At 38.1% G+C, this 14,292-nt stretch overlaps 1 protein-coding gene across 1 annotated transcript; it reads right to left on the minus strand.

Moving 5' to 3' along the window:
- Positions 1-5,512: 5,512 nt before the first annotated feature.
- LOC124155782 (angio-associated migratory cell protein) lies at positions 5,513-14,257 on the minus strand. Its single transcript, XM_046529873.1, has 8 exons — positions 13,948-14,257; positions 13,436-13,560; positions 10,866-10,997; positions 10,635-10,779; positions 9,759-9,964; positions 8,147-8,353; positions 7,458-7,648; positions 5,513-5,790 (listed from the first exon to the last, which is right to left on the minus strand). Exons 1-8 carry the CDS (start codon positions 14,150-14,152, stop codon positions 5,697-5,699), a joined length of 1,305 nt encoding a protein of 434 aa, XP_046385829.1. The 5' UTR covers positions 14,153-14,257; the 3' UTR covers positions 5,513-5,696.
- Positions 14,258-14,292: the final 35 nt, after the last annotated feature.

Raw genomic sequence — 14,292 nt, forward strand, 5'->3', positions numbered from 1 at the left:
TATTTTCTGATAATACTAAATTTTGCTTTTTGAACAGAGTTTTTCCATTGCTACCTGCTGTGCATCGAGTGATGTGCCGACTAGATGATTGCATTTGTAGTAAAAATTCAATAGTGACGGTGTTCGGGAGTATATACACGGCGTGCAGCGCGTGATAGTCTCTGCGTCACGAATGATTAAAAATCTATTTCCAAGAATTCACAAGAGCAAAATTAAGATTAAATATCGAATTACTAAATTATACCCAGATTAAATATGCATGCAAAATTTAAGTCATTTCTATTAGGTAAATAATAATATTTTATTCCATAAATAATAAGTTATAAAATAATTACATGGTACAATAAGTAATTACACATTTTTGCGGAATATAGGAACCCTAATGAAGTATCGTTTTGGGTAAAGATTTTCTGAATACCTCTCAGGTCAGGCGCTCATTCAACAAAAAATCTCTGAAATTCGGCCTTGCGGTAATCTGACACGTCCAGCAACACGGCTTGCGGGGCTGGCGACTCCCCTTCGGTTAATATAATTTCGTCAGTTTTAAATAAAATATATTTCAATACACAGTACGTATTTGTCTTATAATTATGCATGCATGTACTTTGGCTCACACCCAAAGCAGTAGGGGGAGTTGGCGTCACCATATGTATTTAATTGCAAAATTATATCTTAAAAAGTTTTTTTCGTGCATCGTCTTTGTTTCCTGTTCGTTTCCAACAATCCGGCTGCATTTGTGTCGAACTGAAGAGATTGCACTGTACTTATACAAATACATTTACATTACTTGATGGCTTTTCCGTAAAAGTATATAATCAACGCAGCCATTGTTGTAGTAAGAACAGTACAATTATAGATGTTAGAGACATTTATTGGATTATTTTACCACCCCTTTTATAAAATTCACGATTTACGATCTTATATTTAGCAAACTCGGCTTCGCCGCCGCGGCGTGCACTAGTTTTCGGGATCGGCGGCGCACACCTCTAACATTGACTTCCATCCAAGCGCAATGCACAAGCGGGTGTCGGTTGGGTGTAGGTATGACTTCTCTTTGTACGTGCCGGGTGCGGGATCGTCGCTCCCTCTTTGAAACCGGCGTGATTGATGCGTTTCCTTTCGATGGATTCCCCATTTCCGGTCGCGCCTTCGCACCACGCACGAAGGGCGCGTGGTGTTGGAGGCGCTTGAGTCGCTTGCTGCGTTGAACTGGAACGCGCTAGGGCGTAGCGGCGACGACGCGCGCGAATTGGAAAATTGTGGAAGGCCGGGGCGGATAAGCGAGAGGGAGGGCCAAAGGGTTTTTACCGCGGAAGGGAGGCAAGGAGGGACGCCCGCGGTTGGGTGGGACCTGCTCCTCCACGCAGATGACGGCTGCGAGGCGTAAATGTGCTCGCCAGCGGCACATCAAATCGAAAAAGAGCGTATCATCTACACCTACATACTACCCAGCAAGCCGCCTCTGTAGGCGTGTGGCGGGAAGTGTTGGGACACCAGCCGTTTTTTTTTTAATATTAAGAAATGAAGATGCACGCGCGCATTTATTGTTAGGACACCCGCCGTTTACAAAAAATATTTAAAGAAAAGGTGATGCACACATGCATTAATTGATGGTGTTTTCAGTTAAAGTATATTCAAAAAAGCTATTATTGTTGTGCGCAGAACTCAACTATAGAGGTTAGAGTTACTTATTATTTTTTATATTATTTTTACTGATTAAATTCTACCACCTAGCATTTATTAAAGACATACACGATTCCAGGAAATACGAATTCCTACACCTATGCGTTTGGCAAAATATCTTTCGTAAATTATCATTTTCGTCGGGCCTAGAAATCTAGTGAAGTTATAAGTTGGTATTCTCCGTGTCCCTCTGAAAGATATCTAATCTTAATTTCTCCAGCAATCAGAGCTTAGTCTCCGAGTCTCAAGCGGCTCCCAGCTTAATTCGTCTAAAAGGTGTCAGCCTAATTGGTCAGCTATCTCAGACGTAGTTTATGGAAATTTGCTTTCGCTTGCTGGAAGGAACCAGATTAGGAGGTGGAACAGGACTCCGGAAACTTTGCTCACACACTGTCGGGAAGTTAAGGGCAAGGATACGGTAGACGGGTCATGCGGCCACGAGTTCATAAACGGCCCGAAGGCACTACTTCGTCTCCGGTCAACCTCCGATGACAGTCGGAAAGCCGAAAAAACGGAGGCGTAGTCACGAGTGCCTTGCCTTAGGCGCTCCGAAATGGCCACCATAAAGTGACCCAGCCGACTGCCTCGAGGTAGAGTCGTTTCTCTTTTATCCACCCTAGAGATCGAAGGGATAAGGTGAGATAAGGATGCCCTGACTTGCCCGATTCACGCGGCCTCGGCTCCCACGCCCCGAATGAGGACTGAGGGCTGTGATATGGGAATACTTCCGCCTCTGCATCACAGCGCAGCATGTCCACCAATAGCGCGGCGCCTAGTTAGCCAAAGGTTATCAGCTTTAATTTAGATAGAACATGGACGAAGAGAATAGGAATCACAATAAGCCGCGGGATTTGTCGCCTTGCAGACGCAATGATCCCCTTGTCGCCTTTAATTGAGAGGAAGCCAACACCAATGCTGGATTTCTCTCCTTCCATCCTTCTCTGACCTTCTAAGCTTTCGGTCTCCTCCTCCAAATGCCTACCTTCCCATTATTTACTGTCCGTTGCAATCACAACCCTTAACGTTCGACTTCATGGAATTAGGTAGAAAATTTAAGTTTTCTCTGTTTTAAAATGGATGATTTCCATTCATGCGTATTTTTTCAACATCCGAAAATTCCTCAGTGTCATTGCTGACTTAATTTAGCACAGAATGTTTGGAACTAGATCAAGGCAATTAAGTATTTCTTTGGAATTTTCGCACCCGGTAGCGTAAGTTTTAAATAATTAAGACGTTAAGGAGATAGGGATTTTTCGGTCGATTGTGCGGGAGTGATGCTTCCTATTAATATACTGCTATATCAACTATTTTAGCTTGCAACTAGCTAAATCCTATTACACACGATCATTTTTCCCATCCCTTTCGAGGGACGGCTCCAGCGATCGCTCCGATGATGGCAGAAAAAAATACTCCTGTTTCTCGCGATCATTTTCCGCGATGGCCTTAGGGAGGGAAATCCTATCCCTTTTTCCATCAGTGGACAATGCCCTTTTTCCTTCGATGGAACCATCGCTGTCACCGTCCTTCCTCAAATTCGAACGCACGATTGTCACGCCACGCTTGACTTTTAATTGAATGACAGTCTTAAATACGGAAAGTGACCGAGGCAAAAGAAAAAAGTACGGTAGGAATGACCGAGTGGTTCAGAAAATGGTGGGTCAAGCGATCAATCTTTGGTTCCTGAAAATCTATCGCTGAAGCTATCATTCTGAGGGCCGGAAAAAATGATCGTGTGATTCGGTATTAACGGTTTGCATTCCTGGGGTGAGAGTAGTAATCGCTTGGTTTGGCTGGAGGAGGCGACTGACGGCTTTGGTCATTTGCACCATGGTGAAGAATACGTGAAGGAGGGTGGGGAGCAACCCAGCATCGGCACCAGAGTGCTCGTAACGAAAGGCGCCAAGGGAGCACGGCTTAACGTCCCATCCGACGGACGGAGGGATGAACTCGAAGTGGGTTTCCACCGCGAATCACTCAAGTAGGGATCGATTGACCTTATAATTCTAAGCTACTAAGGTAATCTTTTGCCGGAATTTGAAGCCTTAAGGGAAAGCCAACTCTATTAAGAGAAGAGGTACAGAAATCGCTCGATTACAATGAAGCTCATAGACATTCAGGAGAACCTGATGGAAAAATGGTGAACTGCATGCATTCACCTTCCATTCGGTGGAAAAACCGGAAGCGCTCCTACATTATTTCACGTTGAAGCGAACAAATGATGCAGACACCAACCAAACCCCCGGTGAGGACTCGCTCTGTGAGATTTTCGCACTCGGTTGCTCCAGAGGCGGATACAGATGGGGGCGCGCGCCCCCCCCTTTGCGAGGCCGCTCACATAGCCGAACATTGTAGAATCACAGTTGTAACTTTTTTGTATCGTAATGTATTGACTTATATACGCGTATAATGAGTTTAAATAAAAATTTCTTCAACTTCGCACGTGGATTGATTAATTTCTTATTACGATAAAAGTAAAGGTAGCTCAAGATATCTTTTGCGCCCCCCCCCCCCCTTGAGTATTTTCTGTATCCGCCACTGGGTTGCTCTGGATTACCCATCCTGGCACAATTCTGGTGACCGTCTCTGTGGGGCGCGCTCACAGTGATACGAATTCCTTCCTATGCCCCCGACGAAGGACTTGCCGTCAGAAAAACGCTTGAGAAAATTGGCTTACAGCTCGTGCGGACTCTACCTGCTAACTGCATCATAGGACACTGACTTTGTGGCGCACTTGGCTTTAATATCCACGGCGTAACCTATTTTCACACTTTCTTCGGTGCCTCTACAATATTTTCTTCCATCGCGCGTCATATCCACTCAAATATCACTGCTGTGCCCAAAACCTTTCCTTCGCCTACAAAATTATCGTATTTTGCCTAAAATCAGCGTAATGAAATGGGGATTAATAATTACTTAATTTGCGGTAAAAATTGAAGATAGTATAACTGTAGAAATGAAAATTCTTCATAAAATAGATATTGAGAAGATAAATAATTTCTCCTTTCTAGATACATACCTCATTTATCACAGTACCTATAGTTATAATCTTCAAAAAATTGTTTATTGGATTTTTTTCATTTATCAAAACAATCTTGGAATAGTCAAAGTATATCGAAGACGCCAAATTTTTGCGAGGCCGCTTCCTTTATAATTAAAAATTTCCTGGTAAAAAATTATGGACTCTCCCTATTATAATCATGTGCTTAAATACCTTAACCCTTTCGGGAGTTCCCTCCATCAGCTGTCTTTGTTGGTCTTTCATTAAAAAAATAAATTCGATTTTGTGGTCTCTCACTTTATTTAGAGCAATAGCGACGTTTAAATTCTTGCAATCATTGCAGCACCTCTTTTTCAGTGGTACAATGGAAAACCTGATATTTATCATCCTCCCACAGAATAAAATTTCAAAAGTTGTTCATTATGTTCCATAACTCAGGCACACATATTCTCAACCCCTAAGTCAGTTCAATGGCTAGCAAAAGCAATTTCTGTTGAAGGAGAGGCTGAAGGTAAAATTTAATGACTTTTTTAACTTGCTTCATGGGAAAAAAAACCATTAAGGCTTAATTATTCAATGTTCCTCTAACCAGATGTAATGAACTGGCCCAATGGATCATGAGTGGTAGCTGTGAGATTCTTGGGCTGAATGCATTTACATGTGAGAGAGCTAACCTATCAGTCTCAATAATGTAATGCCTCATTATAAAAACTACGTGAATTTATGCGTGAATTTACCAAGCAATAAGTTTTTTTTCCATTTCATATTGCTCGATTAAAAATTTTAGCAACTGATTCTGTGATTAGATAAGACAATAAACGTATATCAGAGTTTACAAAATTTAAAACCGTTTTTTATTCACATAAATCAAAGATACAAAATGCCATATACCAGAATACATTAATAACAAAACAAACTTTATCAAGCAGTAGGCACTGCTTTTATACAACATTTTGGCCCTTAAAGAGGGTATCATGAAGGCAGTGGCCATATTGTATGAACAAAATTTTCAGACTCATGTGGTAGTTTCTGCTGGTGGAGTACCTTCTGTTAGCCTGAATACCCGCGCCTTGCAGTCATTTGCACTTGTTAACAGTGTAGATCCATCCCTGTTAAGAGAAAAACAACATAAATAACATTCCACCATGAATAATTATATATTTGTTTACTCATTACTCATCAACCCAATCACTCTAATGCAATGCTTCGGAAAAGTCATAATTTTATAAGCCAGGCAACTTGAATCACACAATATCATTTCTTGGGAGCAATGCTCTAAGAAGGAATATTTTCTAATCAAAGCCCTCAAGTCATAGCTAAAAATTGACAGATTAAGCCAAAGAGATAGGCAATCATTTGATCATGACTAGGTATTTCCTGAAATTTGCTGAATTTTTTTCCCCACCACTTGGAAGCATGTTACCATTGCGTAATAGGGTAGTTTCCTTCATCAAAAAAACGAAAGGCATTGATTGCGATTCGTTACCCACCATTACTGTATTCATAATACACAAATTATTTGGTTTTTGAAATACCGGTTTAGACGAATGGCAAGGGTCAAATTTTATCCTCATTTGAAAAAGGCCAGATTGGCGCCCATGCGATTCCACTCCACATGACGTCACAGGGACCTAGTTTCTACACGAGAGGATAGGAGTTATACATCGTCTGAGGTTACCATTGCATGCATGAGGCACAGAGCTCAGGGAAACATGTCTTAATAATCACCTATTAAAACTGGCTAAGGTCGGAAAGTTTTCTTCGTTTGATAAGGTATTAATAAACCTTTTTTAAGCCAAGCGCTACCATCCAGCAAGGTACTCAGCTACCCCCTAGCAGCCTGCGACGTATCACCGTTAAGCCTCGCCTCAAGGTCACCTCACCGGGCGGGAGGGGGAACCAGAAATACGACTTACGGAGATATTACCCGGCATTCATACTTAAGCGTCGCGTTTTCGCGCGCTTGAAAATTTTCCCTTTTCATTTAATCGCGAAAAATAGATATTGTCATTTAAAAATCTAAAAGTGTGAAATACGTACTCCAGGAGTAATAATCTTTCGATTAAGGCAATAAAAAAATAATAGGAAACCACCCTATTCACTGAAGAAATACAGAAAGGTGTTGATTATGTATAGCAGGTTGCCTTCTTCCTGCATTAATAGTCTTCTAGGATATCATATTAAGTCAAGTTAAAAATCAAATTAAATGGACATAAAAGTGGTATATCGAGGTTTTTATGCAATTTTCATAATATATAATTGATACCTCTTTTTCCAGAGAATGAGATTACTCTGCCAAAAAATAAAAGAATCATCAGTCTTTTTGCCAAATTTCAAAACTTATGAGGCAAAAATTTTGACAAATGATATTAATTACTGTAGAAATTATTCTATTAATAATAATGTACTATTCTCATCAGTTATATTGACACGTAGATGACAGATTTTTCTCAGCATTAAAATTTGCTCTCATGTAAATGGAGCAAAAGAAGTTACTTCAATAAATATCAACACTTAGATAATGAAAATAAAACTTAGGCATAGCTGTGATCTGAATAATTCATAGATATAATGGTAGTCTATGTATAGACATGGAAGAAACGCTTCATCCATAGATGGAGCTCACTTGACACAGAAATGATAACGACATGTTTATACATTAACTTTTTTATTATAAAGGGCCAAGAAAAATGTGAAAAAAGGTAGTCTCAACTAATTAAAACATAAGGGAGATGATAAATAAAAGTTGATGGAAAAATGCTCATACTATACTCACTTTGAAAGGCAAAGGCTTAGAATTGAATCTGTATGCCCATAGAGCCTAGTTTCAGTCTTGCCATCTCTAGCGTCTATGTGGTAGATTTCTCCACCAACACAGCCCACCCATATCATGCTATCACAAGTAGCATTTTCATTCCACTGTAGACATGTTACTCCACCATCCAGTTGACATTCTAAACGACGGACCTGAAAATATTCATATAATCAAGTTACCAAAAATTAGAGTGGATTAATAAACTACCCAAATTAATAATATTTCTTTTTTATTTTATCAAAAGAAAAAAATAACTTGGCCATTCAAATAACATACGAATGGGAATGGAGCAAGTTCAGATGGGAAAGCTACATGAAAATTTAAATATCATCTTAATTTCATTGACATTGTGCTAGTAGTTTTTCAAGTACCTTCCTTTTAAGTGCTACTGAGTTTCTAAAAAAAATCAAGCACATTGATATTTGGAAAATGAAAATAATAACATCAAATCACTTCACTGGTATTGACAGAGCATACACAAAAAATATAATTTTTATTAAATTCACAGTCAAATAGGTAAGAGGAGAAATAACATTGCCAACTTATGACTTGTTTCCATTAACATTAATTGAATACTTAAAAAAAAAACACTTTGAAACACGTGGATTATTACATGTATGGAATATGGAGAGGAATCTAACATAGCTTACCTGCTTGGATACATCCCAGATGATAAGACGGCCATCCAAAGTTCCAGTGGCTGCCCAAGGCATTGACATATTCGAGCATAGTCCAACAGCTTCAACTGACGATGATGAGTTGGTGCTCTCAGGTTCCTCAGCATCATCAGACCCCCGCACAGACCTTTCTGACGTGCGGGCAGATGAGGAATTTCGGCAGTCTAGTACACTTAAAATCTAAAGATTCAGAGGGGAGAATCAGCTGATGAATACCACAAAGAAACAACAATAATAATACATATTGGTTTATAAGATACTACACAAATTGATAGTAGCACTTAAAATTAATAAATTTTTAACCCCTGACAGTGCTAATATATGGGTCCACTTACAATAATTAAAAAAGTACCGTATATGTCTGAATATAGTCCCCCCTTTTTTTCCAAAAATGCCCATGGTAAAAGTAAAGGGGGGGACTATATTCAAACACTTCTCTTTTTAACTTTTCCCGAAACTGAAGCCTCAAAATTAGGGGGGGGGGACTATATTAAGAGGGGGACTATATTCAGAGGGGAACTATATTCAGAGGGGGACTATATTCGGAGAAATACGGTAAGAAACACGCAAAAAAAATGTTCATGGGTAAGAAATTATGAGTCACCAAAAACAAACAATATCCTATATGGTAACAGAACCATACAACAGCTCAGAGGTGATGTTGAGAAAATAGTTGAGCCAACTCCCCTCCAAATTTAAAAACACTACAAGCTCAATGAACAAAAAACACTACAATCTCAATGAACAAAGAGAAAATGTAAAAAATATGAAGCGGAAAAAAACACAAAATTTATTCCTGAATTTACCTCTAAAAACATGAGTTTGTTTTTAATTTTTAGCTATACTTCCAAATTATTTAGACACATCAGTGGAAGCATTTTGAAAAAGAAATGTTTTAAATAAAATGATCTTTTACAGATAAATTAGACTGCGGTAAAGACTCCCTTTCACAATATATAGTCAGCATGATCTCCTCAAACATTAAAATCATTTTTTCCTGGTACACCAAGAGTGGCTTGATCACTAAATTTTGCACAAAACTCTCTGCCTGAGTGAAACCATCGATAAGGTCTATCTTTTGTATTTGTTGATCCATTTTTAAGTTACTGATGGAGAAACATAAAAATTTCTCCAGATGAAAGAATTGAATGCTTCTCATGTCACTCAATACCATGGTTCAATCACTATGTGCTTCTGAAACTCTTACATTTAGAGAGGAGTGATGTTTGAGTTATTATGCTTTGAGGTGAGGGGTGACCCATCATGCTTAGAGGGTGGTGCCAACCCCTGAATTAATTACTCTGTTACCCTAAATTATTGTTTCTAATCATTTCAACGCCACTCACTGTAATGTATACAACCCCAAGAAAAAGAATGCATGCATACCTGGGTTTTTGTGGATTAAATAACTGCTTTTAAAATCTGCTGTATTTTCCAATCAGGGAATGAAAAATTCTTTCCAAAACTTTTTCTATTTCAACTCTGCATATAAATTAAAATGTACTTATCATTTGATAATTCATGTTGCAGAATTTTAAATTTACTCAGCAAACAACATTTAGACCTGTATCATCTTCCAATTTACCTTTCCACTCTGAGTATTCACAAGAGTAGCAGTGCCATTGGTTGCCCCGACAAGCACCAAATTATTATCAGTGTGAGCAGTTGCTGATATTGGGATACTTTCAGATGATATCCTGCCTCCTACTTCTACCCTTTGTAGTACAGTCTCAGTTCTCATATCAAAAACCTTTAGAACAGCATCCTCGTAGCAAATTACAGCTCTCTTGCCTGAAAAAATTGAACAAAAAATTGCCTGAAAATTTTCCAGGAGTAAGAAAACAAAAATTGTTCATATTTCAAAGTGAAGTAAGAATGAGAGAAACACATGAAATGTGTATCCCTTGGTAAATGGAGATTACAATGTATTCATTTTGCAATGTATTTTAACTATATCCTCTATTGCTTTCCACATAAAAGTGACAATATTTAGTCAAAATTTTTGTAACTGATTTAAATTTTCATCGCATTGCATTCATAGAATATCAATTTATGGTTTTATTCATTTATGTAAATTAGACCAAGCGCGTACCCAGGATCAAAACTAGAGGGGGCGGGGGGCAAGCCATGTTGTTCAAGTTGCAGGTAAGATTTAAGCATGGAAAAGGTGAACAAAATCAACATTTTAAGGAAACTACAACAGCTCTGTATTAGTTTTTTAAATTATTTGCTTGAAAAAATATTATTTTCCTTAAACACATTTGCGATTTTTGCTTCTAGGTGGGGCAGCTGCGTACGCCCATGAACTGGACTAATTTAGGGTCGAAGGCATTTAACATTTACTCAAGAGTCAATTATCATGCGCAAAACCAGAGCCCTCTTAAATTAATAAACCTGATATCATGAATGACTTGATTGTTAAGCAGACTTGTTAATATTTAATTTATTCCATTGGAATTACCATCTGGCATTACTAGACCACATGAGTTTTTCTCCCCATGGCCCTGAAGGATTTTGCAGTCTCCACTTGGTATTCGCCACACGTATACTTCACCAGTCACAGCCCCAGCTAACAGGACATTGGCTCCATGGTGCCATTTCAGCCACTGTAAATAGAATGAAAGTCTTTCGACACAGGCAAAAGTATTGGAGGTAAAACCATTTTGAAAATTAGAGACAAAAGTAAACTTACAGAAAGATCTCCCATAGTGTAACTCCAAATTAAGGTTTTGTTTGATGTTTTCCACACTTGGATGACGCCACTCATATCTGCAGTTGCCACATATGTTCCATCATGGTTGAAAAATGCATGAGAAACAGAGTCCTGTAAAAGTAAACAATAATGCAGGAAATTGAAAAGTAAATAACAATAAAAGTTAATGGAATTTGATTTTGGCATTTGACTTGAATGACCATACATATCGATGGCTAAGTTCTAACAACACGAATCTCAAATGCCACTGGTCTGAGAGAAGTATCTTAAGCAAAGTGTAATAACATTAAAAAATAAAATACAAGAAAAAAAAACTCTTTGTTTGCAAATGAATGCTTCTTTTTCAGTTTTATGAACTTTTGGTTATTAATTTCAGTGTACAGGTTACAAAAATTTATCTTTTTTTTGCTCTCCTGAAAATTTTCTATTTTTCAGAAATGTGTTGTTAGAACTTAGCCATCAATATATACTTTTGATCACTACACTTTGGGAGTTTCTTTAGTTTTCCAGTGAAAAATTGGTTTTTAAGTGGGCTCCTTCTGCTGTATTTGAAGGGGTTGACGTGAAGCAACATAATTTTTACACATTTGTTAAGACTCAGGAGCTGAATCATAGGATAATTAAGGGCTAACAGGCTGAGATTAAACTTGGAACCAAATGAAAGCCAGGGTGGGTTGCAGAGTGATTAAAATCTAAAAATGTGATGCTTATGAAGTTCTTGCTGAGGTCCTTAAATGTTTTCATTATACACTCAATTTCATCTATCTCTTAATAATTATTTTCTCTCACATTCTAGGAGTCACTACTTCTCCTGAGCATTGCAAACAGAATACATGTTGAAAAGGGGAATGGCAGTGGCGTAACTAGGAATACGCTTTGGGGGATGGGAGATCTGGGGGGGCTCCCCACTGGGCAGGGTCTGGCTTGCCCCTAGGAAATGTTTTGAAAAAGGATATTTCTGGAAATACATTTAACATCGTTTTGGCTCTTAAAACATGGTTTTTCTCTCATAATTGAACTAGAAAATAGTTAAGGTAAACTTTTCTCGGGATTCCCACCGGGTTAATGTTTTTATAACGGCCAACGTTTCAAGTACCGTCTCGGCACTCATCATCAGGGCTGAATCCCTGATGATGAGTGCCGAGACGGTACTTGAAACGTTGGCCGTTATAAAAACATTAACCCGGTGGGAATCCCGAGAAAAGTTTACCTACATTATTCGCCGGGAAAGCATAAAATCATATTTTAGAAAATAGTTTTAAATATTTTTTTTTATTTCTTTGAGGTTTTGGGGGGATCTCTCTTTCCCTCCCCCCCTATAGTTATGCCACTGGGGAATGGTATAGAAGCATGCTAAAACACTGCTTAGATGCAGCTTTTTGAGTAAAGCCTCCCACATATAATGTAATTTTTGCATAATATTGCAGAATATTGAAGTCCTGGAAATGTTAAGAGTACACTTGCAATTTAGAATCTGAAGAGTGTAAGAACCTAACCAGGGTTGGAGCCCATGCCATTTAGACTTGACTCATTAAAAAAGAGTTTGATACTTTCAACTAAACACCATACCTCACTGATTTGATTATTTTACTAGCAGGTTAAAAGAACGTCGATGATCAAACGAAATTACACAGAAACATTTACAAAAAAATCATGAAAACAATGAATACTAATTTGTTTAAAACATACCAACCATTACTGAATTAAAAAAAAGTCGCAAATACATGTCTGTGAATAACAAGGTTAGGAGACAGGTGCTTAGTAAGTGTTGCATACAGTCTTTATTTACACAAACACTATTTTTATTCAATTCAATCATGGGGTAGTGGTTAGTCAGGAAAATCGTCACATAAAGAACTTCATATGTTGGAATATTTCTTTCTAATAAAAGAGAAGTTAATTTGTAGATATAAGAAAGTTACTGCAGAGCCCCAATCAGACGTTGTTTGATTAACAAACAAAGCCACTAAAAACAAGGATTAATTGCTAAGAAAATTAAAATGAGTGGATTCTTCATCTCTTTCAACAGTTATTATTTCATTGGGCCCTTCATTAGAATGGTTGAAGGGGTGATTCACTCAGGACACAAAATTGCAAATTATAAGAATAAACAGGCATATGGAGGGGAAAGTCAAGTTATTGAAAGGACCGTTTTTAATATAGCCTTTCTCTTGCAAGTTTAAAATAAGATAATGCATAAGTTGCCACCCACTTTTCATGAGTTGGTGATGCCATTATATGTAGTTCTGGCTCATTTCCTCCCCAACCAGTTCTACTTCGGTTCATACTTTACAATAAGTTCTGCTATGTCAAAAATGTTTAAGCAAGAGAATATTACCTTGTACTGGTAAATGTGAGTTGTAACCAGACCTTCATTTATAATACCGATATGTAATTTTCAAGAGCCGAAGCGATATGTCCATAAAATTTGCAAGGTTATTGGTAACGACTCTTTTACTATTATTATTATTAGTACCTCATTCCAGAATTACACTAATATAAGTTATATGCATGAAAAATGTATCAGAATAGTTTATTCAAATGCAAACCTTATGCCCTTCACACTTGATCTCAGTCTGTCCTGTCTGCAAATTCCACACATACGCCATATCATCCTGACCACCGGTCACAGCTAAATTTCCAGCAGGGCTTAGGTCACAGCAAAAAACAGGAGCTTAATAAAAAATTCAACCAAATATAGTAAGTAATAATAATGAAGGTATATTTAAGGTAAAAGCTTATATATATTCTCGTTTTTAACTCAATACACTTAAGGGAAATGACGTCTTATTAAGGGAAAAAAATACCCCCACCTCTGTGATTCACTGATTTACAGGAATATACATGACTTCATCAACAGTTAACAATTCCAATACACTCTTAAAACGAAAAGCCCTTCTATTGTAACACAGCAGTTATATATCCATCGTAATGCACACGATATTTTCTATACAATTGTTAAAAAACACAAGTGAAAAACATGCCCCTAAAAAGTACACCATGGCTGAACCTTCCCACTCGGCCATACATCACTAAGCCATAAAATGCAATATGTACTCACATGTATGAGCTTCAAATACCACAGCAGCATCATCCTGTGTCGGTTCTGACATTTCGTCTGGCTCGTCGTTTTCTTCGCCATCATCTGGTAGTTCCTCACCGCTGTCTACCCTTTCCTCTACATCCTCCTCGTAAAATTCCACTTCCTCTTCATCCATCGAGGATGTTATGTCAGGAGATGACGGGGGAGTATCTTTCAAAAACATATTCGTCAATTGTTAATAACTAATTCTGCATTTCCGAAGTCCTTCGTATGCTATACGAGCATTTTCAATTGTAACAGGATTTGCTCCAATTTTGTGTGTAGAGATATCGCGTGGTTAACTTTCAATTGTTTGGAGAGAAC

The sequence above is a fragment of the Ischnura elegans genome, chromosome 3, assembly GCF_921293095.1.
Source record: "Ischnura elegans chromosome 3, ioIscEleg1.1, whole genome shotgun sequence".
Taxonomy (NCBI): Eukaryota; Metazoa; Arthropoda; class Insecta; order Odonata; family Coenagrionidae; genus Ischnura; species Ischnura elegans.